The sequence below is a fragment of the Pithys albifrons genome, chromosome 6 (assembly GCF_047495875.1).
Source record: "Pithys albifrons albifrons isolate INPA30051 chromosome 6, PitAlb_v1, whole genome shotgun sequence".
NCBI classification, from domain to species: Eukaryota; Metazoa; Chordata; class Aves; order Passeriformes; family Thamnophilidae; genus Pithys; species Pithys albifrons.
The window spans coordinates 60013644-60037692 of NC_092463.1; the positions used below are offsets into that span (position 1 = coordinate 60013644).

At 39.0% G+C, this 24049-nt stretch overlaps 1 protein-coding gene across 1 annotated transcript; it reads right to left on the bottom strand.

Moving 5' to 3' along the window:
• Positions 1–631: 631 nt before the first annotated feature.
• Positions 632–21730, bottom strand: BBOX1 (gamma-butyrobetaine hydroxylase 1). Its single transcript, XM_071559099.1, has 7 exons — positions 21236–21730; positions 19485–19599; positions 10918–11116; positions 7414–7519; positions 4988–5184; positions 4067–4233; positions 632–2917 (listed from the first exon to the last, which is right to left on the bottom strand). Exons 1-7 carry the CDS (start codon positions 21455–21457, stop codon positions 2757–2759), a joined length of 1167 nt encoding a protein of 388 aa, XP_071415200.1. The 5' UTR covers positions 21458–21730; the 3' UTR covers positions 632–2756.
• Between the last annotated feature and the right edge of the window lie 2319 nt (positions 21731–24049).

A 24049-nucleotide genomic window follows, 5' to 3' on the forward strand; every position in this document is an offset into this window, starting at 1 on the left:
AGCTGGGGTTGGTAGTCTGTGAAGGCTGGGGCAACCATGCTGGATGACCTGCTCGTGTCTGTACTGCAGGGACATCAGAAGCCAGACCTATATGAAAGCTTTGCAATGTCATTCTTTGGTGTGGATTTGGAGATGAAGAGGAAATAAACCCACCTGGGGCTTCCTCTATTATTCAGCCTGACCAGGTATCAATATAGTCATCAGGAGATCTACTTTGCACATAGTTACAGAAACAGTCTCTTCTTCCAGTATGCCTATAGTAATAGCCAAAGGAGTTTATAATTAAAAACTGTGATATAGGTAGTAGCTGGATTCTAGAAGTTGGGCAGAGGGTTTTTGGCCACAAACATAAGTGTTGATTGTACATCAGGTTTGTGTGGGTAGTCTGACCCTTTGCCAGTTAAACTGCCATTGCTCGTGGAGGTGTTACAGGGATTAGATTTTTTACTTGTACTTTGTTCTGTTTGAACCTATGGGTTTAGTTGTATTTTAACTATTTGTTAAGTATACAGGACAAACCTGAATGGATCCAGGTTAATAATATTTGCAGATATTTGTAACTAACAATAATGACCTCATATTTGTGTGTAGGATGCTATGTGTGAGATTAGACACAAGCCCAAAACAGTAATCAGTTCCATAACAGCTTTTAATAAACAGAAATTTGAATAAAAGTGTTTAGAAAAGTACAGAATAAAAGCAGAAAATCTCTCTTTCCTATTAACAATTGGTATAGATCACAAGATGTCTTGTTCTACAGGTATAAATTGCAATCTTCACTCCATTTTTATGCAGAAAATATCGCATTTAAAGCACAGGACTCCCGACACATGAATATAGGTATTAACCTTTCCTCAGCTTTTCTCTCTTTTATAGCAAAGAGAAAAAGTACCTTCCTAATTTTTCCAACATTAGTTATTAAAGGAGGCACTGAAAAAAAAAGGTTTTTTACACTAAGTCTTTAAGTCATAGTTTTGATAAAAACACTTTGTTATTTAATAAAGAGGAATGGATTGAAACTGCACTGAAACCAATGCCTAACTGAGCTGATGTCCGTTGACTGTAAATGATTAGTAGAAGCTATGAAAGCACTTGCAAACTGGTGTTAGGTCATAGAATCATAGAACGGTCTGGGTTGGAAGGGACCCTAAAGATCATCTAGTTTCAACCCTCTGCCATCAGAAGGAACATCTTTTGCTAGACTAGGTATCTCAGATCTCCATCTAACCTGGCCTTATTTTAATTCTAAACTTATTTAAATCTGTAGTTATAGTTCTATTGTGTTACTCATCTAGGAAGAGACTAGGATTTATTTGACTTGGAGGGAACAGTTTGAAAATACACAGTGGAACAGATAGATCAGAGGGTGGGGATGTGTTTATTTTGTCCAGCTCACAGCATGATGAGAGGCATCCTGTTAACTCTTCAGCTCTAAGGACAGTGAAAAATAAACTCAGTGTACTCAGTATTGTTAAGAATAAAAACAAGTGTTTGGAAATTCTTTCTCTTTCCATTTAGCATCTGAATATAGGGGAAAAACCCATTACTTTGGCTGTAGTAACTTTTACATAATGTAATCTCTATTCAGAATCTAGAGCAGAGAAAAACATCCTGCAGTCCTACTGGAGGTGTTCTCTTTTATTTGAAGAAACAAAAATAGTTTTGGGTTCAGGTACCACTTCTCTGTCATGTGCAAAGTCAATAACTACTTCTTGTCCTTTGTGGTTTCTTGCTCCCAGGCAGCATCTGCATTTCTCCTCCTGACATTACTCAACTATCTACTGAGCAGATCTTAGGTCTGTGCACAGCATCTGATGGGATTTCTGACCCTATCTGTGACCTCTACACTGACATTTATTTATCTATCTTCCTAATGCAGAGGAACAACATTAATGTGATGCATTATCCGGTAAGTCTGTAATTTCTGAGCTTATGGACTTGGAAATGTGAGAAAAAATGTTTGTGGCTGTGATAGTCATGACACATACCAGCAGGAAATAGAGAATATGAGATCTGTTCAATGAGATCATGTATTATAATGCAGTCCTACCGGGAAAGGTGTGTATTTAAAAACCACAGCAGGGGTTGTTTATTTTGAAAGTGAATTTCAGTTATGATTTATGCAGTGAAGAATGCCTTTTCAAAAATAGAGGAAGGTGCTGCTTATAACAAAAGTATAGTAAATAATATTTTAAGCTCTTTTCTCGTGCTGCCTTCCAAGCTTTCTAGGGAGGGCAGGTACACATGTAGAGGCAAAGGCATTATGATACCCAGCAAGCCCAGCAAAGTGATAATCTTTCAAGCCTCTTTACACACTGATTTTAAAAAACAGATAGATAGATTCGAAGACCAGGGCACAGATAAATCTTAAATTGTTATGAACAACACATTTCGTAGCTTATAGAAGTAAAAAATGTATTTGTGATAGAATAATAGAATGGCCTGGGTTGGAAAGGACCACCTTGTTTCAACACCTTCCACTAGACTAGGTTGTTCCAAGCTCCACCCAACCTGGCCTTGAACACCTCCAGGAATCATCCACAGCTTCTCTGGGAAATCTGTTCAAGTGTGTCACCACTCTCACAGTAAACAATTTCTTCCTAATTTCTAACCAAAATGTGCACTCTCTCTGTTTAAAGCCATTACATTTGTTCAGCGACAAGCCCTTGTCAAATTCGAATTTTTAAATTATTTTTGTTGTTGCCACCATTGAGGTTAGACAATCTATGTTTCGCTCCTTCTAGTTAGAAGAAAGCTCAGTCCCTCTTCAGGACCCTCTTCCTGAGGAGCCGGAGCCGTGACATGACCACATCCCAGTCTGCATAAGCACCTTCCAGGTGACGTGTCACTGCCGACCCAGATGGGTAGCTCTGGCGACCGTGCAGCACGCGCCAGTTATCAAATGTCACTATGTCTCCTACAAAGAGATTGCACAAAGTTCAATAGCTGGAATACTATGGGGAATTCCTTCAAACAGGTAGGGAGATAGATTCATGTCAACAGGGAGCAATAAGTTCAAGTAGCTCAGCTGGAGATACTCAGCAAAAATACAGTAATTTTAACTTAGTTGGTTATTCACAACCAGAGGGCAGGTGCCTTTTGACATCTCTTTTCTTGTGTAACCAGGAGTTAAAAAGTAGAGTGGTAGAGAGTACATGTTGAGAAAATCAAGCCTTGAGGAGAAAAACAACTGCAGCAAATCCACACGGGTAAAATAAAATTGTGTGAAATAAATCAAATGAGTGAAAGCCACTAGGATGCTTTTTATTTGATCACTCTGCTATTATTTGTACTGTACACATTCTGAGTCATAATCCCTGTTAAGAGAATTTTATGAGACAGAGTAAAGCCATTGAAAGTTAGGAAATCACAAAATTAAGGCTAGAATGCAAATTAAATTTTTCTCTCTTGTGTGTCGCCGTTATGATAAATCTCTAATTAAATAACCTTACAGTCTTTCTTTTCCTCTCCCCATTCCCTCTAATGCACCATTTTTGTGCATTAATCGATAGGATGGATGTCACTAATGTAATACAAGGTACTTTGTTTTACTGTTTATTATGTGATCTTACACATTATTTTATTACATGTTCCCAAGAGCAAGAGATTCATTTCCTCACAGACATTTTAAAGACATGAGCATCATAGTACGAGGCAGTCAGACACACTAATGAATTTGCTTTTGTAACATCTCTTGAGCAGTGAGGGACTATTCATAACTTTATTTTATAGCTAGGGAATGAAAAAAGATATATTTCCCATCTGTGGTGTTATTGATACATCAATTTCCGATATGGTATGTGTATAAAACGTAGTTTCGGATGTAGTATAAAGATACATTGGACTAATCAATAGATAGACTCTATTCCCCCACTACTTTTATTTCTTTATAAAGAAATAAGGGCAAAAGAAATCTGTGAGAGGAGTGTAAGAATGCAGTATGAAATAAAATACTCGATAGAAAGATAGAAATTTCCTCTCAGTGCCAGTGCTAACAATGCTCAAGTGTTTTGATGGTTAGGAAAATCATGTGAAAAATTATTGTGAGGAGAAGCAACTCACTGACCTGGTTTCAGCTTGTAAGTAAACTTGTGTTCTGTGCTGTTTAATAAATCATTAAATTCCTTTAGAGCTGCATAAAACGGCCTCACTTTTTCAGCTGGTATGTCAAACACGGTGTCTCTTGTTGCATTATTATAATTGATGCGAACTGGTTGGCCTCTGGAATCTATGCTATGAAACAGAGGGAAAGGGAAAAGGCAAGGGAAGGGGCAAGGCAAGGCAAGGCAAAGGAAGGGCAAGGGAAAGGCAAGGCAAGGCAACAAAAGGGAAAGAAAAGGATATTCTTTTATTATTGAAACATTTTAAGATGGTTAAACAACAACTGAACTCTCCTGCTGGAAGATCAGAATGTTTCGATAGTAAAATTCAGATTGGTTTTGGTCTGAATTTTGATAATTGAACCTAACTAAGCATAATCAGGAGAAAGTATAGACACTTAATTTCCTTAAAAATATATATATATATATATATATATATATATATATATATATACTGTTTAATTGTAGAATCAGAAATTTTTAAAATCAGAAAGGAATATGAACATTTCCATTTGATCTTTTGATAGTATATGGTTATTAATCTAAATGTTTCAAACTATGACCTCTCTTTGGTGTGAGACAGATGTCACATTGCCTGGCATTTACTAACAGACTTGCCTGCTGCTAACCTGTGCCTGTGTCTAGGAGTTGCTCTAATTGCCACTACTTCTTGCTAATGTGTGGCAAAACCAAATAAGTGGCACAATGCACAGTACAAATCAGAGGTTGGCAAAAAACCCACAAACAAAAACCCCCACCAAAATCCACAACTACAGACCAAGCTAAACCAGTGTTTTCCCACAAGGTGGCAGGAGCAGACCTTCTACCAACGTGTGATCCACAACACAACAGGGATTTTCTTTTTAGGTCTTTTTGGAACTACTCACTCGATAATCCTTTGTTTACAGTGCACAGCAAAATCACAGTAGTCCACCCCAACATCAGTGTAGTCTACAGCGGTGGAGGACAGGATCTGATATGCCTCAGGATTTTGTTTCTTCAGCTTGTTAAATACATGAAATCCATCTACAACTTCACTTTCTCCTCCTGCAGCTGTTTGCTTTATACAATGGAGAAACTGAACCTGGAATGAATAAACAGGTCATTTCAAAAAATAATTAGCTTGCATATTTAACAGCTCATTAGTATCAGTTCCCTCACAGCTGTGGTTCCTTTTTTTTTTCCTTTAGGATAGGTTTTTTGGTTGTTGTTGTTTGTTTTTTCTTTTCACAGTGAAAGCCTGAGTTCCCATTTACTGCAGCTCCACAACACTCTGCCACCATTATAACAAAGAAAGAAAATTCAAGTAGCATGTTCATAAATCCATCCCCTTTGGTATATACTCTAATGCTTGCAACCTGTAAGTCAGCGGCAAAGTGGTCTTGCTTCTTTCCTTTGAGTCCCTCTTTCTGGCAGTCACATAGTTTTAAATGCACAGTTTAAATGCTGTCTTATCTCAACAAGGAGAATTAGCTTTGTCCTGCAGAAACAAAACTTGCTGTGAATTATCCACTCATAGAAGGAAAAGCTGGCCATCAGAGAAGGTAATAGGCCCAGTGTTTCTATCATAAAGTAGGATTAAACAGTTTCATTTCACTTCAGAGTGAATTTACCAAGGTCTAAGATGGAGCAGAAAGCCTAAGCTGGGCTCTAGGTTGCACTGGTGTAAGTCTGAGCTGCTGACACAGCAGTAAAACTCCCCATGGCTTTGAAGAGTCCAGCACGACGCAAAGCGTAATCGCTCACCTTGCAAATAACATAAAATATACCTGTCATACCAAAGTTTATAACCTTGGTCACCTGGCCCCCGTTCAATGATGGTGAATTATTTCTGAGACCACTAGGAGAAGAAAGAAAGAACTCCCCCAAAAAATATCTAAAACCAAACCAAACCAACCAACCAAGCAAAACCCAAACAAACCAAAACCAACCAACCAATCAACCAAAAAACCAACCAAAAAACCAAACCCAAACCCACAATCAAATAAAATCAACACTCCAGGAGGAGAAAGAGAAGTGGAGAACATGGTTTGTTCTCCTTACCAGCTGAACCTGCAGATTTTGCTGGTGGTGGTGAAGGGGGAAACTGAAGCCCTGGGCAGAGCACAGGACTCCCACTGAAGGGAGCACAAGGCAACAAGTCCTTTTCTTTTGTGGCCACAGCTGGCCTTGCACAGGATAAGCTCAGCTTGGCCCTACTAAGGAAGGCTGCAGTAATGTAAGTCATGTCCTAGGAAAACCTAAAACAATTATTATGGGACAGTTCTGAAACTAATCCTCATCCATTTCAAAACAGGTCTTCACGTATTTGTTATAAATACATCTTAACAATTCAAATATTGTGTAATAACTAGAAATATAAAGAAAACTGCACATTTGGGGCAATGTTTATAAACAATGCAATTTACTTTAATACTTTTATGTCTTACAAGCACGTTGGAATGAAAAATGTTACTTTTTTTTCTAACGTTTCATAGCAGAGTGTGAGCTTTGGCACAGACAGGACAGTGAGATAATCCACATCTGCTCTCTATTAATGAAGCCCTATTCCATTCTTATTCCACGTCAATGAACAGTATCTAAATGATGAAAAGGTAATCTCAGTGTGAAGTATTTGGTACTTGTGGGGAAATCACATTGTTTTTTTCTTTAAGCAGAGAAACAACAAAGTACTCCACAGCAAGCGAAAAGGAAGTTTTATAGGTCCAAACTTTTCCAGTGTTATTTTTGTTTCATTTTACCTGTTCCTACTACTTTCCAGTTCTTTGGAATGATGTAATTACACTTTGATATGACAGACTGGATGAAAACATATTTTCTGTGGTTGTGCAGTTTTATAGAATGGGCCTTTTTTTGTCTGTTATAAAAGGGCAAGCAAGTGTCTATCTTGTATCTTTACAGAAAACAGAATATACCATCTTAACAATATTTCTTTCTCTATTTCCCTCCTGAACTGATGAGTCCTAAAATGTCACAACTTGACAATAGCATTTAGACACTTAAATTCTGTGATATAATGAAAGCAGTATTCAAAGTACATACAGGACCCTAAAGTTCTCTCATAAGGTAATATTTTCAATACTTTGTGAATTTAATTTAAAATTATGGGATATATAATGGACTTATTACGTTGAACTTACATCATGCCGCATACTCGTGTACATATTGTTATGTTTATATTAATATGTTGTTACCTTTACATTGCTCTTTTAAGTCAAAATTCCGAGTCACTGAACACTAACTATATTTCACAGTATAGGAACGTTTCCCTTTCCCCTTCTGTGGGGTGAGAAAGTCAGTAGATTCAACTCACCCCAGGTGGATGATGCAGAACCGGGTAATCAGTGTGAAAACACAGTTTCCCATTTGTATAAGCTACATTGTTAGCATCTGCTTTGTCTTGCACTTGCCAAGTTGGTCTTTGTAATGAAAAGGGAAAGAGAAAACATGTTAGAACGTCATGCCAGATAGTACACACTGAAACTGTGAAATCACAGTACAGTAGAGTAATTTCATCTTTGAACATGAAAATATTGGAACAATTTAAAGAAATACTTAGCAGTGTTAGTCCACCTCAATAAATGCTTAATTCAGCAGTCCTGGATAAATTTCTATGTGCCAAGGGACATCTGTCCCCAGTGCACTACATAGAAGAGTGATGGCTTTCTGGTGGTTGCACTTTGCTGAATGTAAAAGCTGGTTAAAAACACGAACCAAGAGGCTTCTGCCAGGAGAAATCATCATCTTAGTGCTGAGGCTTCAGAAATAAGCAAGTGGAAGTTGGCCCATTTCTTTTCATCAACTTTCCACTCTCCTCTGCCCCTTAGCACATTATCAATGAAATATAAAATTGATAAAAGCTATGTAACCTTCCCCAAAACTCATTTTTAAAGCTTTATAATCTTAGAAAATTTAGAGTTTCTTTCCAGAGGGGTCTTTCCTGTGACTCGAAGACTTGCCACTGGAGGAAAATGTCTTGATGAAAGACTTTGAAACTTCTTCCCTTTCTCTGACACTCTGAGAACTAACCCCATTTATTTGGTTACATAGTTTCTGTCTTGGAATTTGACAAAATTCAGTACAAATGTTTTCTGACAACTTCAGTGAAAAAAATAGGTCCCAGTTATATGACAAAGACGCGAATATGTCACCTTGCAGCACAAACAGAATGTGTTTCAAGTGATATAACATGAAGGAGAATTTAAGACCAAGAACCACAGGGTTTTTTGGCACAAAGTTTACATGACTGAAGACAGTCCTCAGCAGATGCGTATTATAGATACAGGCATTTGTCTGAAAAAGTGTAAGTCACCATATGCAGTCCATGTAATCACAGGCATGTAAGTGGTTTAAAAGGAATTATGAAACTCATTTTCCCTCATGAAATTCTACAGACAAAATACATTATGTTTCAGATGGTTTGTGTCTAGCTTTACTTCTTAATAACAGTTTAAAAAGAAAATAGGCTAGAAAACATGCAGACAAAAATTATTTATATACAGTATACAAATGCTTTTGTTCTAGGAGTGATATTTAGTATAGAAACTATGCAAAATGCTAAAACTAAATTTCTGCACTTGCCAGAGGGAAAAGCCCCGTGAATATTTGCAAATAACTGTCTGGAAGAAATAGTTTTTATTATTTGGTACAGCACATATTCATCAGTACATGACTTCAGTAACAGCAAACATTCATCAGTACATGACCTCAGTACTCAAGTATGATAATTTCAACCACACTTCCACAGTGCCCAGTTTGACAGCCAAAAAACAGCCCCTTATATCATCCTTGTCGTTAGTGTTGAAGGCAGCTAGGTTTGCTCTATCTTTAATTTAACAGGCTACAGTGGCACTTGATGGTTGTGAAACAATTTAACACATTTTAATTTTCTCATTATATGCAATATATCAAATTGCTGGAGTGGCAATACTCTATAAAATCATTTTAAGGATTTGCAAAAGCAGTCCGTGCTTTTGTGCTCTCAGGGTTTGCAAGGGGATCTGCTCCCCTGAAGCTTTCCATGCAGGGAGCTTTGGTTACTGACTTGAAGTCAGAGGTGCTGCTAACAGGGAGCTCAGGGCTGAATGTGAAAAAATCAACTCCCCTTTGTCTAAGTCTCAGATGAGCTGAAGCATCAACTCCACCACTGGAGAGCATGCAAGAAAGTAAGGGAAGAATATGAGGGTAATGTCAGAGTACTCTTGGCCCTTAGGGAGAGCAAAGCTGGATGGAATGGTTTGTGGTTTAGTAATTAGGGTCAGATTTCAAAGCCCATTGCTCAGACTGTTTGACAGAGCAGGAAAATTGGCACCAAGCAGATGTAGTAATTTTTTGTATTAAGTAGCAACATGGGCTCAGTATCGCTGAGCAGAAAAGCAGGCTGGCTGTTACATACTTAGTCCTGCAAAACTGCTGAACCAGGGACCGAAGCCACATCTGAATCATCTGGTCTTGCACTTCATTAAAAGTCTACGTCTCATTCATTTGAGGTTTGGGATTCTTGTCCTTTCCTTGCCACCAAAGCCCTCTGGGAGATACAGCTGGATTGGCTGTTTGCATGGGAATGCTGCACACCAAAGGAGAGCCTTCACACCACATCAAGCACTGACCAAGGCTTCAGAAGAGAGGAGGAGCACAAGGTCTAGGGCATGAGGAGTTGGAGAAATGACTTGTGTTATGACTGGAGACTCTGTGAATGGAGTTGGGCCTCCATAATGTAAAGAAAAACGTTAATTGAAAAGCATAAAAACTCTTGATGTTGTTATATGGCTGATACAGAGAAAGTTTCCACTTTTTACAGTAATGGTATTTTAGGGAGCTTGCACCAAGCACACATCTCTAGACAAGAAAAAAAGGCTTCATTGCTGTTACATTTCAGTTTAAAATTCATGGCCCTGAGGTAATGTTTTATTTGGCAAGCTTGCCAATTCCAAGTTTATCCTTGTATTTATAGTATTTGGTAGGCCTTGTATTTGGCTGCCAGTGAAATAGCAAGGAAATTACCCAAACTTATTACTTTATTACAGTAGTAAAAGCCACCCCAGAACTGGATGCCAATAAGAAATGAAATTCTGTTTCAGAGCTGAAAATTATTATAAATATTAGCTAATAACACTGCTTCTTTACTCAGCTAGATGAAGGTCACTGACTCAGCTCAGCAAGACATGGCTGCCATCATCATTTGCCTACTCACCTAGTAGATTCTTGTGGAATTAGAGGTTCAGTTTACCACCTCTTGGCATCAAAAGGACAATTCATAAGTTTCTGCTTGCATTCCTGCGGCTGAGCTCTGCTTGTTGGGATTGGCTATGGCTTTCCAGAGTAGACTCTGTTGAAAGCAGGGAAGTGGGTACTCTGCCCATCTTCTTGGTGATGTAAGACACAATAGCTTCATCTAAGTCTTACAGGTTTCCATGAGTCACCATCAGATTAAGAAAAAGTTTCAGTACAGATAACTTCCTCTTTTCAGAAGGGGAGTGGATTAGGGATTTTTTGTTTCATTCCATGGTATAGATAAGCAAATCTATCTGTTTGTAATCTGATGTTTCATGTCATCTCTTTTCAGATGCTTTTCCTTCTCTCAGCAGTTAACGTTATTCCTGCTCTTCTTTACATCTTTCTGCCCTGCCTGTGACAACAAAGCAACCCCCTTGTACAGAACATAAACTTGATGCCAGATTTTCTAATATACAGAGAAAAAACCCATACACCTTACTTTAAGAAATTAATTCACAAAATAGATCCAGCAAGCTTAAATGAAGAACTTCAGAGGTGATTACAAAGTTGGCAAAGCAAAGATATTAAAAAACAAACTCACCCATAAAAAGTGAGGCGCAGGAACCCAATTCTTTGGCCAAGTTTAATCAATTCTCCCTGCCTTGTAGCAGCCCCTGTTAGCAGAACGATTCCTACTTTCTTTAGGGTGCACAGCCATTTGTATGCACTTTCATCATTGTGCAGGATTTCTTCAAAAGGTATTTTGGGAAGCTGAAGGTCTGATCCCCAGTAATGCCGTTCTGAAAGGGAAGAAATAGAGGAACAAGTGCTTAGCTGCTCTAGCATCAAAACTCAGGACATAGTTGAAGTCTGAAGTTAATGGGACTGTATGCATTTGTGAATATGCCCTCAGCCCTGCAGTCAGCCACCCAAATTGGGTCCCTGAGTTTGCAGGGATGACAAGCACACTTTATGATGAAATTCAGCCAAACATTGCAGTAACGAAACTTTAATGCAGAAGTCGAATGAAAGACAGTATATCAGAAATGTGTGTATTTACTTTTCTGCCTGTAAGTAGTGAACTACAAGTGAAAATTTGAAAGTAAGACTTAGAAAGTTCCTTGTCTAGGGTGAAACACCGTGGAGCACCCTGAGACCTCCCTCCTAGGTCAACCCACAGGGTTACTTGAGGTCAAACATCACTTGGGACTATGATGGTGTTACCTGAGGTCAACCAATTAGACTGTGGGGTTTACTTGTGGTCAAATTCATGGGTATGAACAATGCTGGAGTCATGTAAGGTCAAACACTTAGTCTATGGGTTTACTTGAGGTCAAATTTATTGCTTGGGACTGCGCTGGGGTTACCTGAGTTCAACCAATTAGCCTGCAGGGTTACTTGAGGTCAAATTAATTGTTTCAGACCATACTGAGGTCCTGTGAAGTCAGCCAAGTACCCTGTGGGCATCACTTGAGGTCCAACGTGCCGGTCCATGAAGAGCTCTGTGAAGAAGTTTGCTCAAAACCCAAGGTGTGTGGTTTCAGTTTTCTTGCTCAGGTCCATGAAACACTTTTCATCTCCAATCATTTTCTGCCCCTCTACTCCATCTGGAATATCATATCCAGCTCTGCAGTCCCCAACACAGGAAGGACATTGACCCGTTGGAGTGAACCCAGAGGAGGCCACCAGGCTGATCAGAGGGATGGAGCACCCCTTACGTGAGGAAAGGCTCATAGAATTGGAATTGTTCAGTCTGGAAAAAGAAGGCTTCAGGGTGACCTAATTGGGGCCAGAAGGGAACTTAGAGGAAAGATGGGGCAAGACTATTTACAAGACCATGTAGTGACAGGACAATGGAGAATGGGTTCAAATTGAAAGAGAGTAGGTAGAGGTTAGATATTAGGAAAAAATTATTTCCTGTTAGGGTAGTGAGGCATTGAAATACATTGCCCAGTGAAGCTGTGGCTGACCCATCCCTGAAGGTGTTCAAGGCCAGGTTGGATGGAGCTCTGAGCAGCCTGGTCTCGTGGAAGGTGTCCCTGCCCATGGTCTTCAAAGTATCCTTCCAACCCAACCATTCTATGATCCCAAAGCACAGCTGGAGGAACTCTACCACTGGAGCTCCCCCGCACCTCTCTCTAGGAGTGTTTCACGTGCTTATAACTTTGGTAAACCTTAACCATTTGGGCTGAGGTTTTCCATGGCATCTCCTGAAAGCATCAACAAAGACTGAAGGGGATCAAACCCCTAGACCAGTGTAAAATTATTAGTGGAGCCAACTCATGGAATGTTCATATCATACCAGTGGCATATAGGAGATTTAGGATAAAACTACTGATAAAATAATTTGTTCCTGTGCAGAAGCTAGTACAAATAGTGATGCTGTAGAAAGCACCTCTTTGTTAACCACCTGTTCAAAACTTTCTGTTAGGTGTATTTTAAGATTTGCAGAGACATATGCCAAAATCAAATTAATTTCCTTCACTAAAAGGCAGTGCTGTAGCCATACATTAGTGCAGGCAAAACCACATAATAATGTTATCTCACATGATTCTTTGTTTTGGCCTAAGTATCATAGGCCAAGATCACTTTGTTCGAATAATAAAAGGCCATTTTAAGCCCCCATCTACCCCCATTTTTTCCCCCACAGACTAAGGCTGCCAGAAGCAATTTTGCTAAACACTGAAACCCTATCATGTAGCTTTTAATGACTCCAGTGCATTCAGTCAAGAACTCAAGGGATCAGTAATGTAGAAAGCAAAAAGGCAGGAAGTTAATCATGAAGCCCAAAGCAAGCTTCTCACCAGGACACTTTCTGAAGCTTGACAGGTTAATGCAGTTAACTTTAATTTAATTTGTCTGTGCTACTGGCAGAGGATACTGGAAGCCACAGTTGTGGGTCACATTTGGTCCTTCACAAATAATACTGATTTTCTTCTGCTGCTCATAGAATTCCAGAGAACATCATAACATTGTGCATGATGTACCCGGACCACTGAACACATACTGGCCTTTTTTTTATTTGTTTATTCATAGGGATTAAAAAAATAGTACAAGGTTTAAAGCCAAGTGAAATTGCTGGCAATGAACCTAAAAGAAAGCTGCTTTGGGGAGCTGGCAGTGATTTTATTGTTAAAAATCACATTTGTAAGTCCTCTTAGTACATTTAATCTGAAACTACTACAAAGTTACTAGTGCAAATGAATCTCAGGTCGAAATACAGCTTTTATTAGGCTGCCTTGATAGAAAGCACCATTGATAATTGTTTTCTCCCTTTTATTTGCACTAGTGCTTATCATAGAATCATATCATAGAATATAGAGTGGTAGACTGGTTTTGTTGGAAGGGACCTTAAAAGTCAACTCATTCTAGCCCTTCTCCCATGGAGAGAGACACTTTCCAGCACACCAGATTGTTCCAAGCCCCCATCCAGCCTGGCCTTAGTACTTCCAGGGATGAGACTTCCACACCTTCTCTGTGCAACTTGCTTCACATAAGTGGTGGGTCTTCTCTATTTCCTGAGGAGTGTCCAAGCAAAAGGTGCTAAGAGGAGGGATGGCCCAGACCAAAGAGCCATGACCCACCAAGTGCCAGGCTCTGCCCAGCTACACTGCCATGCCAGTCACCCCATGGACCTCTGCACTGCTCCCACTGCACTCACTGCCTGCCACTACCCAAAACATTCACTCAGTGTATTCAGTGCTAATTAATACACAGTAAAAAATCAGTTTATCATTGAACAGAGCATGCACAGCATGCCAGGCTAGGACTTTGGCATAACAAAACTATCAATCCTTATAGGTCTGTAGAGAACATTCAAGGAACAACCACCCATTTCATCCTCCTCCCAACCACACCCCCTGCACTGGAGGCCATCATCTGTCCTCACATCTCCAAAGCTATGGAGCCAAATGGAGACAAAAGCTAAATTCAAAATATTTCTGTATTTAACTTGCAAGAGAAATAATCTTTCTGTGTAAAAGCTCAGCAATGGGAACCCTACTAATGTACTGGAAATTTAGCCTTTGCCAGGCTCTGAAATGTATTCTGCGTAGTACTATAACACTGTCTGCTGACTGAAGAGGTGTTTAACTTCTACAGTACCACTATGATGTGGAAATTACAACATTTCAAGGAAACTGAACTCTTCACTGATACTCCCCAAGGAGGTATCAAAATTGAACAGCTGCCTTTTCCATTTTTTATGTTTTTCTACTTTGCATTTAAGAAACCCCCACCAAACGAACAAAAAACTCCAAAACACTCACAAAACAAGCAAAATTAGAAGGTGGTAAATACAGTTCAATCCTGCCTTGCAAGGCCATAAACTGTTCTCAGAGTTGGCATTTTCTCAGGTAAATTCCCTTTCAGTGACAAGAGCAGTCAGCATCCTCAGTGGCTTGGGTTTGTTTGTCTTTTCAAAGGTGCAGGCTGGTACGTGAGAGCTTATAAATCCCACCTCATCTTTCAGAGAAGAAAGGCTCCAAGATCCCAGCCCTTCTGTGGCATCTTGATGCAGCCAAGAGCTATTGCAGGAGTAACCTTTCTCCTTTAACATTTGCCAACACACTCTGCAACAACACTGTGGTAAGTACACCAAAAGGTGAAAATGTCTTGTATGCGGCTCCACGTGGTAATAAGAATGTCACCACTAGGTTTCATCCCAGCTACCCCAAAGAAGATCATGAATTTTAGAACAGAAAATGAAAATGAGAATTTTAGCACAGAATTTCCTTCAGCCTTTTTAGTTTTTCTACTTTATGTATTATTAATTTTGGGGGTTTTTTTCAGAGAGATCTTGGAGCTTAATTGAAATATACTGGTGCCAGTTAAAATCCTTCTAGTAGCTGCAATAGTTCTGAGGTGTCTGATATACACATGAACTGCATTAAAACAATTCATATTTGTATGAAAATCAGGGAAGGACTTTTCTTGACTGGTTCCAGAGACCATCACAGCAATAAGTGACAGACAAATAATAGGTCTGCATTAAAATAAGCAGCATTTATAAATATTTCCTTCTCCTGAGTTCCAGATGGAAATGTTATATGCTGTCCAATATTTATACATTTATATTTGTCAAATTATAAAGTTCATAATTATTTGCAAAAGGGACAGAAAAACACACATCATAGAACCAAAAATAGATCCTGTGGCGTGAAGATATTAACATTCTTCCATTTAACAGTATTTTTTTAAATGTCTGTCTGAAAGTCTTAAAAAATTGTGTGCCCCCATGGCATGTTTTTCTTCCATATACCAAACAACAGGAACTTTCTTCCTATTTTAATCCACAAAACCTCTTCAGCTTGAAAATCTGGCAGGAAGCTGTACTATACTCTTTGTAGGTATTTCCTGGTGGTAATTGTACCCACCCATGCTCTTCATTATTTTATCATGTCAGCATAGAACGATTTTTCCTACTGCATAAGCACAGTTAATACAGTTTACATTGTACTATAACAGAAATATTAGAACATACACTCTGGAAGGGGAAGAGCCATCAGTGTCTGGGCAGCCTTAGGTCTCACACAGCACAGCTGCAGTTGCCAAATTTAAAATCTTTATGTTTACACATAAGGAATAAAAACAAAGGCCTTGTAGAGCTATTTTTTGGTTTTATTAATAATTTTTATTATGACCACTAATATCCCAGATTTTCAAAATGGGAAGAATGAAATGCTTCTGAAAGAATTGATGCCTCTTTCAATTTCAGAACAATAATTTGGGTGGAAAAAAAGAGAAAAGGAGAGTCTTATTTCATACCAGTTAGTCATAGTAAACCACCTACATTAGAGTCTGCACAGAATGAGAAGATGCCTTTTGCCTGGTCCCTACAGGTGGTGTACAAGCAGCAACAAGGACTTAGAATTATCCAGCATTTACTATGGGACAGTGCTGCTCAAAATGTTCTATACTGGACTTATATAGGAAAGAAAATCTAGGCATCATAGATCCTTCATCAAAAATTATTTTTTCTACAGCATGTGTTTTAATGTTTGTTGAAAACAAAGTGTATTTCTGCTGTATTGTTATGTATATGGAAGCCTAACTCATGGCATTAAGCTCTTATTGATTATTACTGCAGAATAAATTCAAATGATCAAACTCTTTTAGTAAAAAAACTATGTTTAATTTCATGCTCTTAAAGTTACCATCTCTCAGAACCTAACAGAGAAACTAAACTGAAAGCATCATTGATGCTGTTAATGTCCCAATTCAAACTTCAGTGGAGCTGGATATATGTCCAAAATCATATTATCACATCTTAAAGGACAATCATCATCTGCAACCTTTAAACTTATGTTAAAACCTTAACATGACATAGGGTTAAAAATACAAAGTAGCACTAGGTACTACCTCTGTAGAATCTTTTCTTCTGCCTAATAGGAAAATATCGTGATATTATCTAATTTTCCCCCCCTCACATCCTGTTGCTGGGTTGCCAGTATCTTGGAAAATAAGCCTCAGCAAATGCAATGTAGGGAGAGACTGCACATTGGCATAGTCAGTGCCTCTCTCAAGCACCCTCTACTACACACAGCATCTGAGTTACCCTGGTGGTAAAACGTTCCCGTGACATTTGCTGGTGAGAACACAAGTAAACTGGAAGCAAAAGGAGAGTATCTTTGAGGCACCATAGCTGGAGAAATAGAATATGGCTCTTTTGCTATTCTTCTGGGAGTATCTTGTAAGCTGGGCTGAAATGAGCCTTGATGTACACAAATAGCATATTTTGCATATTGCATGGATAGGATCTGGCAGGGTTTTAAAAGGGGAATCTTGACATACAGCCACAGAGCTATTTACAGTCACTTCATCATGCACTGAAAATCTGACCTACTCCTCTTTTTGGGTTGGATATCAGACATCTACGCTTTTTGAATCAGAAACTGTGATGGAAAAACATTTTAAAAAAGGGAACATTAAAGGCAAATAACCACTCACAAAAAAAAAAAAATAGAAAAAAAATAGCCACTGCTGTGATAAAGTCAGCAGTGAAGGTTAACCTTTAACTACAACAGTCTGGTGAGTGTGGGTTTCTATTTGTGCAGGGCTGCCATTCCATGTCATGGTCTGTAATATGAGACTGCTGGGATATGATTAGCTACTTAAGGACATGTAATTTGCCGTGTGTGACTCCACTGACCACAAGGAAGTGAGTTCTAAACTTACCCCAATAGACAATGAGAAACAGATTTTAAAGAGCCAGCAAGCAAACTCACACGCTGCGGCGTTTTTTTTGCAACTGAAACCTGGGAAAAGTTGGGAGAGGCTTTCCATCGTAATGAGCCAAGGCTTGCCTGAGAATATGAGGAAGAGTAAAACGACACCACTTAAAAAAGCCAGTTAATTAGTGTAATTTTTATAAACATATTTCTTCAGATTTACCATGTGAAACAGTACTTGATAAAATGTCACCCCAAAAATATTTGGTGTGTATTTTTCACCTGGATGGCTCTGCTGGAGAAGAACAGTGGCAGAGGAGAGACCTGGCTTCCAAAACATTCATTGTATTTAGAAGCCAAGAGTACACACTCTGCAAATGTGTGAATACATATGAAGGCAAATCACAGCCAACTGGACTTCATAATGGGTGAAAAAAGTAGCATTACATCTGAAATGCTGAAATCTCAGCTATTGATACCTTTGCTAATAAATATAACCAGAGATCTAGATTATTTTGCATGGGTACTAATTAAAGCAATGTTCAATTTACATTGATCCCTCAGAGGCTACAAGACATCCTGCTAGCTTCCACAGCAACTGAATTTTCAAAAATAAAAATTCTTACTACCTGAGAAATCAAATAGGGTTTTTCTGAATGAGTTTTGCATCTTCTCCATGTTCACTCTGGAAACATGCCCAACCCTTCAAAATAGTAAACACAGCAGTTCAACATTGCCAAAACTAAAATAGATACAAACTTTTATATTACCAAGGGGGAAAAGTTCCATTTTGAACTATGGTTTGTCATAGGATCCACTGAAATGAATGGAAATGTTACTCACCACTTAAGATTTAAACCAGATATAAATGACTGTCTTTTGCTTAGGAATATTTGACCTGCAGAAACTGGGAAACATAACTGGCCTGTTCATTTGTCCCTAAAATGCCAAACAAAACTCAGATGGCTGGAGATATCTAGGGCGACATATTTTCCCATTTCTCATCTTTCAGGGAAAAAAAATCACAACACAAACCAACTTTCTTTTATTTGTTAGAATATAGAACAACCAAAACAACCCAAACACCGAAAAAAGGGACATAAACCAACTGTGGATTTTCCTTTGCTAAGCTCTGAGGAAACTGATACCTGGATCTGAGTTTCACACCATCAACCTACCTCTAGTTTCTTTTTTCTAAAGTAATATCCTATTTTAACAGACACCATCTTAACTCAGAATACCAATGCACAGCTTTCTCTAGCTGCAGAACTCACAGAAACACTGTCAAGAACAACAGCAGAAATCTTGCAAGTTTTCACACATTTCATTCTCACAGTCTGAAAGTCTGTCAAAGAAATGATGATGTGCATCATGCCAGTCCTAGTGGGTTTATAATTATTCACTCAAAGGGCTGCAGTGATTTGCAGTGGGGAAATGTTACACTGACAGTTGCACAAAACAGTTTGTGACCAAAAGACGGTCAACCACTACAATATAGATGGATGTGAAGCAAACACAACCTGAACTTCAGCACTACACCCTGCTACACTACAGTTACTTTTTAACAAGAAGGACACGGAAAGGGGAAAAAAATAGTGTAACTATAACGCTCTTGCAATTCTAAATACTAATTTGTTTTAGAAAAATTTAGAAAAACTTAAGAAGTTTAAACTGTACACACGCACACATTTGCACTGCCACACAGACCAGTACTGGACTACAAGGTTAATTTGTGAGTCCTACTAACTCTATATGGAAAAAAAAGCTTTTAGGAAAGTAAATGCAGCCCGAACAGTTATACTTATCTCAGGTACAGAAGTTAGAAAAGGTAATTACTGGTCCCTGTTGTGCATGTACAGCCTGGCACTGGGCACCAAGGGTGGTTGCCACTGCCTCAGCTGGGTAGACCTGGTCCTCACACAGGCACCTCTAGCCAGGACAGTCAGTGGCAGACTCCTTGCATTTGACACAGTATGACAGATATGGATTTAATTCCTACCTGGTAAAAATAAATCTGCTTGCATTTCTGCTCTGGCTTTTTCAGAGAAACATCGTTTTTTCAACCACTCAGCTTCATACTCGCTTGCATGTTCATCGGGCCATGTAATAGAGATCTTTCAACACAAAGCAAAAATCAAGTTTAGAAGAAAAATATTTTAAAAATATCATCTAGAACAACAACAAAAAACCTATTAGAAATTGCAGAAATTGTAATATTTAGATCAGTAATATCACAGTTAAGCTTTCCCTGGAGCATGTCATCAAACAACTGATGAAAACCCAACCTGAACATCATCCAAATTCTAACACCTTTTATAAATGCTCGATTTCACACAAACCCATGACCTAATTTGCTATTTCATAGGGACCACTTTGACTGTGGGAGCTGCACTTAGAAGGAAGAAGGAAAATGCAGAAGCTGGCACATGTCACTGGGGAGAACACAACTCAGAAGAGCAAAAATACCTTGCAAAACAGACAGCTTGTGAGAAAAGAAAAAGGGCAAGACAGACAGGCAAAAAAGAAATACTAGGAGAGAAATCCTTCTCCTACTTTTGAGAAGTCTTTCCTCTTTCAAATAAATTTTTAAGAAATGTTGTTTTTTTAATTCCTGAAAAAAAACATGGAAAGAAAGGAGATGGCTTTGCTTGACATGAATTGAAAGAGCTCAGTCCAGCACAGACACTCAGCTGAATCCTCAAGGCTGTTGAGTAGGTGTCAATTCCTGTTTCACATAATTCTGCTCTTTCACAGGATGGTAAAACACCAGTATCAGTTTAGGATTAGTGCTGTGCTTTCATCAGTTTCTGATTATAAGTGGAAGGAAAAAAATCCCTAATTTTCCTAATCAGGTAATGAATTTACATTGCCTTAATTCTGGTAACAAACAATGAACTCAGGAGCCCAGATTTCCTCACCAGAGACCCTTACTCTATGGCGGAGGCACACTCCCACCTGGGTTAGCATCTACACACTGCCCTGCAGCGAGCTGTGTTGTGGTTGACTGCTGCATATTCAACACTTCTAAAACACCTTTAAGTGTAAAATGAAGGAAATGAGTTTGCCAAAGGAGCCAGGTACTGCTTTTAATAAAACTTAGAAAATCTAAGATGGCAGGAAAGATCAAAAATCATAGGGAGGGTAATTCCTGCTCTCTCTTGCTCAATAACCTCCCCTTTTTCAGGAACAAATTTTAATGCAGACAGATAAATACAGATGCTAGGCCAATTCTGATTATTGGATTCAACTTCAGTTTGAGTGCTCACTCTAAGATGAAGATTTTTGCACAGAGAAATTAGCTAATAAACTGGTATTTTTGTTATGGATTAAGGTCATCATCACTTTGCCATTTGTTTTTCTGGTTTTCCAGCCATTTACGTAAAGAATAAAGAGAGAGAAAAAAAGTGCAAGTGTAATTAAATGCGGAGGAAATGTCTGTACTTTCTTTTCAACCTCTGGCGATGAAGAAGCATATGGCAGAATTTTAAAAACCATTATTGTATTATAAAAGCTGAAGCCTGGATTTCTGCAGCCTCCACATAACATCTACAAAGCAAAGTTCCACATGAAGGTGGGGAGTTCCGAGTTCCCCAAATGGTGATTTTTCCTAAAAGCTTTGCAAATACCTGATAAGGTTTGCAGATACACAACCCGTGATTAGAATTTATCTTGGAATTGCCTCTAATTTAGATTAATAAGCATTGTTAGACAAGTTTCACAGGAAGGAGAATGACAGTTTGCTCCAAATACCTTTTTTCTATCTGCCAGAGCAACCTCCTTCAGCACAATGTTCACGTCCAGGTCCTCGAGGAGCAGCCGGCGCGCTCCCGCCGAAGGCAGGAAGCACAGGGGACACTGGCAGTTGTCCCTCAGCCAGACGCAGGGGTAGTGGCTCTCACTCCCATCCTCCCACTCCACACGGATAAAATGGCCTGTGTCCAAAGCTTCCACCTTCTGTATTCCTGGGCTCATGCTGAGCTGCTGGGTGGTGTGGAGCTCCAGCACAGCACTCTGGAGCAACGCTGAGTGTTCCCGGTGAGAGGCTCCAGCACCCTGTGCCGGCGGCAGCACACTTGGCCTCCAGGGACTTTGGCCCTTCACAGGGCATTAGCCACTGCCCTCCACGTTTTGGGTTAGTCACCAAACAGATTATGCTCCTTTAAAAAGGAGTCTATGCAGCAGTGGGGAAAACTTTGAGAGATGTAATCCATGAAACAGATAGCAGCTGACTGGGGTTATCCGTGTGTTAGAAAAACAAATTAAAGTTTAGGGCTTGACATGCGTTGGTGCTCTCAGACCTGGGGGAGGAAGTTAACAAAGCATGGGAAAGAGAGAGATTGATGAGAACTGGGAACCAGGAATGCAGAATTTATGTAGACTTCACAGACATTTTGCAGAAACCAGAGATAAAGAAAAAACTGACCAAGACAATTCAGCAATTTCCTGAAACTCTCTTCAGGGAAAAAAGATAATAAAAAAGGCTGAAAATATGGACTAACTAGCATGAGAAGTGAGACATCACTAACCAATAGAAGATAGAATACTAATTAATAAGCATTAATTAATTTAGTATTAATCATGTGCTTAGTGTTTAACCTAAGCAAAGGCTCTTCTTTAATTTTAGCAAGGTGGTTATAAGTAACTGAATTTTGTGTATGAACTTAACATAAATATTTGTCTTCAAAATGTCAAAACAAGGGACAAGAAAAAATATTAAGTCTTTACTTTTTTGATGTCTCTCAGGGAAGAGTCATCACTAAGTTTAAAGCCCTGTGAGAAGCTTGCCAGATTTAAAGGGGTTCCAGAAATCTCCTATTATCATTCAAGTAAGATTTGTGAACTTGCTTCTAAGAGTCCTCATACACGAGTGGTAACAGAAAACAACACCAGACTTTTTTGTTTGTTTGCTTTATGGCAAAAAGCTGAGGTGAGTTTATTGTCTCCCTATCTTAACTGGTACTTGTTCACCGGGTAATGGGTAACTCAGTCACATAAAATGCATGTCAAGCAAATTCTCTTCTCTAAATCCACAACAGTGACTTTTGTAAATGCTTTGGAACAAAAGGTTAATCTAAAAGAAACAGGTGCAACCAATCCTGACAGGCAAAACTTCCAGATTAAAAAAAATAAAAACAAAACAAAACAACAAAACACCACACACATACACACAAAAAAACCCCCAACAAACAAAAAACCCCAAACAAAAATAATGAGAAAGGCTGTAAGCTAAATGGAAATTTTCACCTTTGCTTGGATGCAAGAGGCTTGTACAGCGTTCACTCACCTAATTTCAGAGATGTACCATCATGACTTACACCCAAACATCATAAGGACCAGCCCCAACATTCCTAAATAACAGGGATATCCTGGATCAAAATTCAGCTGACCTTTTCAGAAAGCTGCTTTAGGAGGAAACAAACTGAACTCTTTTTTTCTCTCCACTGAGTACAAAAAAAGCCTCAGTGACTAGTTCGAATGTGGATGGTACACTGTTGGTGTTTACACTCAGCAAGACTACATTTCAAGGCATTAATTTTATGATTCACTGATGCTTTTATTTACAGACACCCTTTGGTATTTACAATTCACTAAACACTACCCTGCTGGGAGAACTGCAGACAGTGCCAGCCTTAGACTTCACTGCAACACAGAGAAAGCTTACACTGCTGTCAGTGGAACCTCTGCTGCACAAAGCTGTAGGGTTTGGTGCCATCAGAGAAACCTGTGGTTAGTCATGAAGTATCCTCTTGAAGTATTTCCAGTCCTAAGAGCCAGAATCTGAAAGAGCCACTACATCTTGCAGAAAGAGAGACAAGGATCTCCTTCCCAAGCTGCAGCAAGAGCCTTCAATCCCTCTAGGACAGGGAATGACTCCACCAGATGCTGTGCAATATTAATAAAAGCGTGGCATTTTAAATATGCATATCTGTTTGGTCCACTGTTACCCTGCCCCAAGACATATTCAGGTTTTTCACTTATGTCTCTTTATTGAAGTCAATGAACTTGTAACTGCCTAACACCACTGTTAATTAAGAGAGAATTGGACCCTCCAGCTCCAGTATTATTCTGTTTGCTGGTTATGCAAGAGGAAGCATGAAAATTATTATAGCAAAAAGATTTGTTTATTGTAAAGTAACTCTTTAGGTTACACATCTACCAAGAGAAATCCTGTAACAATAAAAAGGCTGTTTGTTGTTTTCCTTGAGTTCGTCATATCATAGTGACACTGTTAAAATGAAAACCCAGTTAACAGTGATTAAAAATATCTGCTACAGCATTCCCTCTAGATGTTTTTCTTCTTAGATACACAGATTGAATAGATCTGCAAGATTACTTTTTTTCCCCTAAACACAGCACCAGGACAGAACTTTCTTTCAGGAGGATTTTTTCCCCAGTGGGGTAGTAAGTGTATTCTGGGTCAAGTTCTGTACAGAGGCCACTCAAGCATGTCTTCACTGGGCTACTTCAGTATGACATTTCACAACAATCAGGGATTTGTAACAGCTTCCACTATAGTGCTCATCCTTCCCAGCTTGGACCTGTGTGCCAGGTAAGTGCCAGGTG

Bases quoted from the DNA above. Each gene is read 5' to 3' on its own strand.
- BBOX1 (XM_071559099.1), bottom strand. From the start codon at position 21,457: ATGAGCCCAGGAATACAGAAGGTGGAAGCTTTGGACACAGGCCATTTT. The intron at 11,117-19,484 runs GTAGGAATTAAA...CTTCCCTTTCAG, and splicing joins AGCAGATTTATTTTTACCAG to AACGGCATTACTGGGGATCA. The intron at 7,520-10,917 runs GTGAGTTTGTTT...TTCATTACAAAG, and splicing joins CTGCGCCTCACTTTTTATGG to ACCAACTTGGCAAGTGCAAG.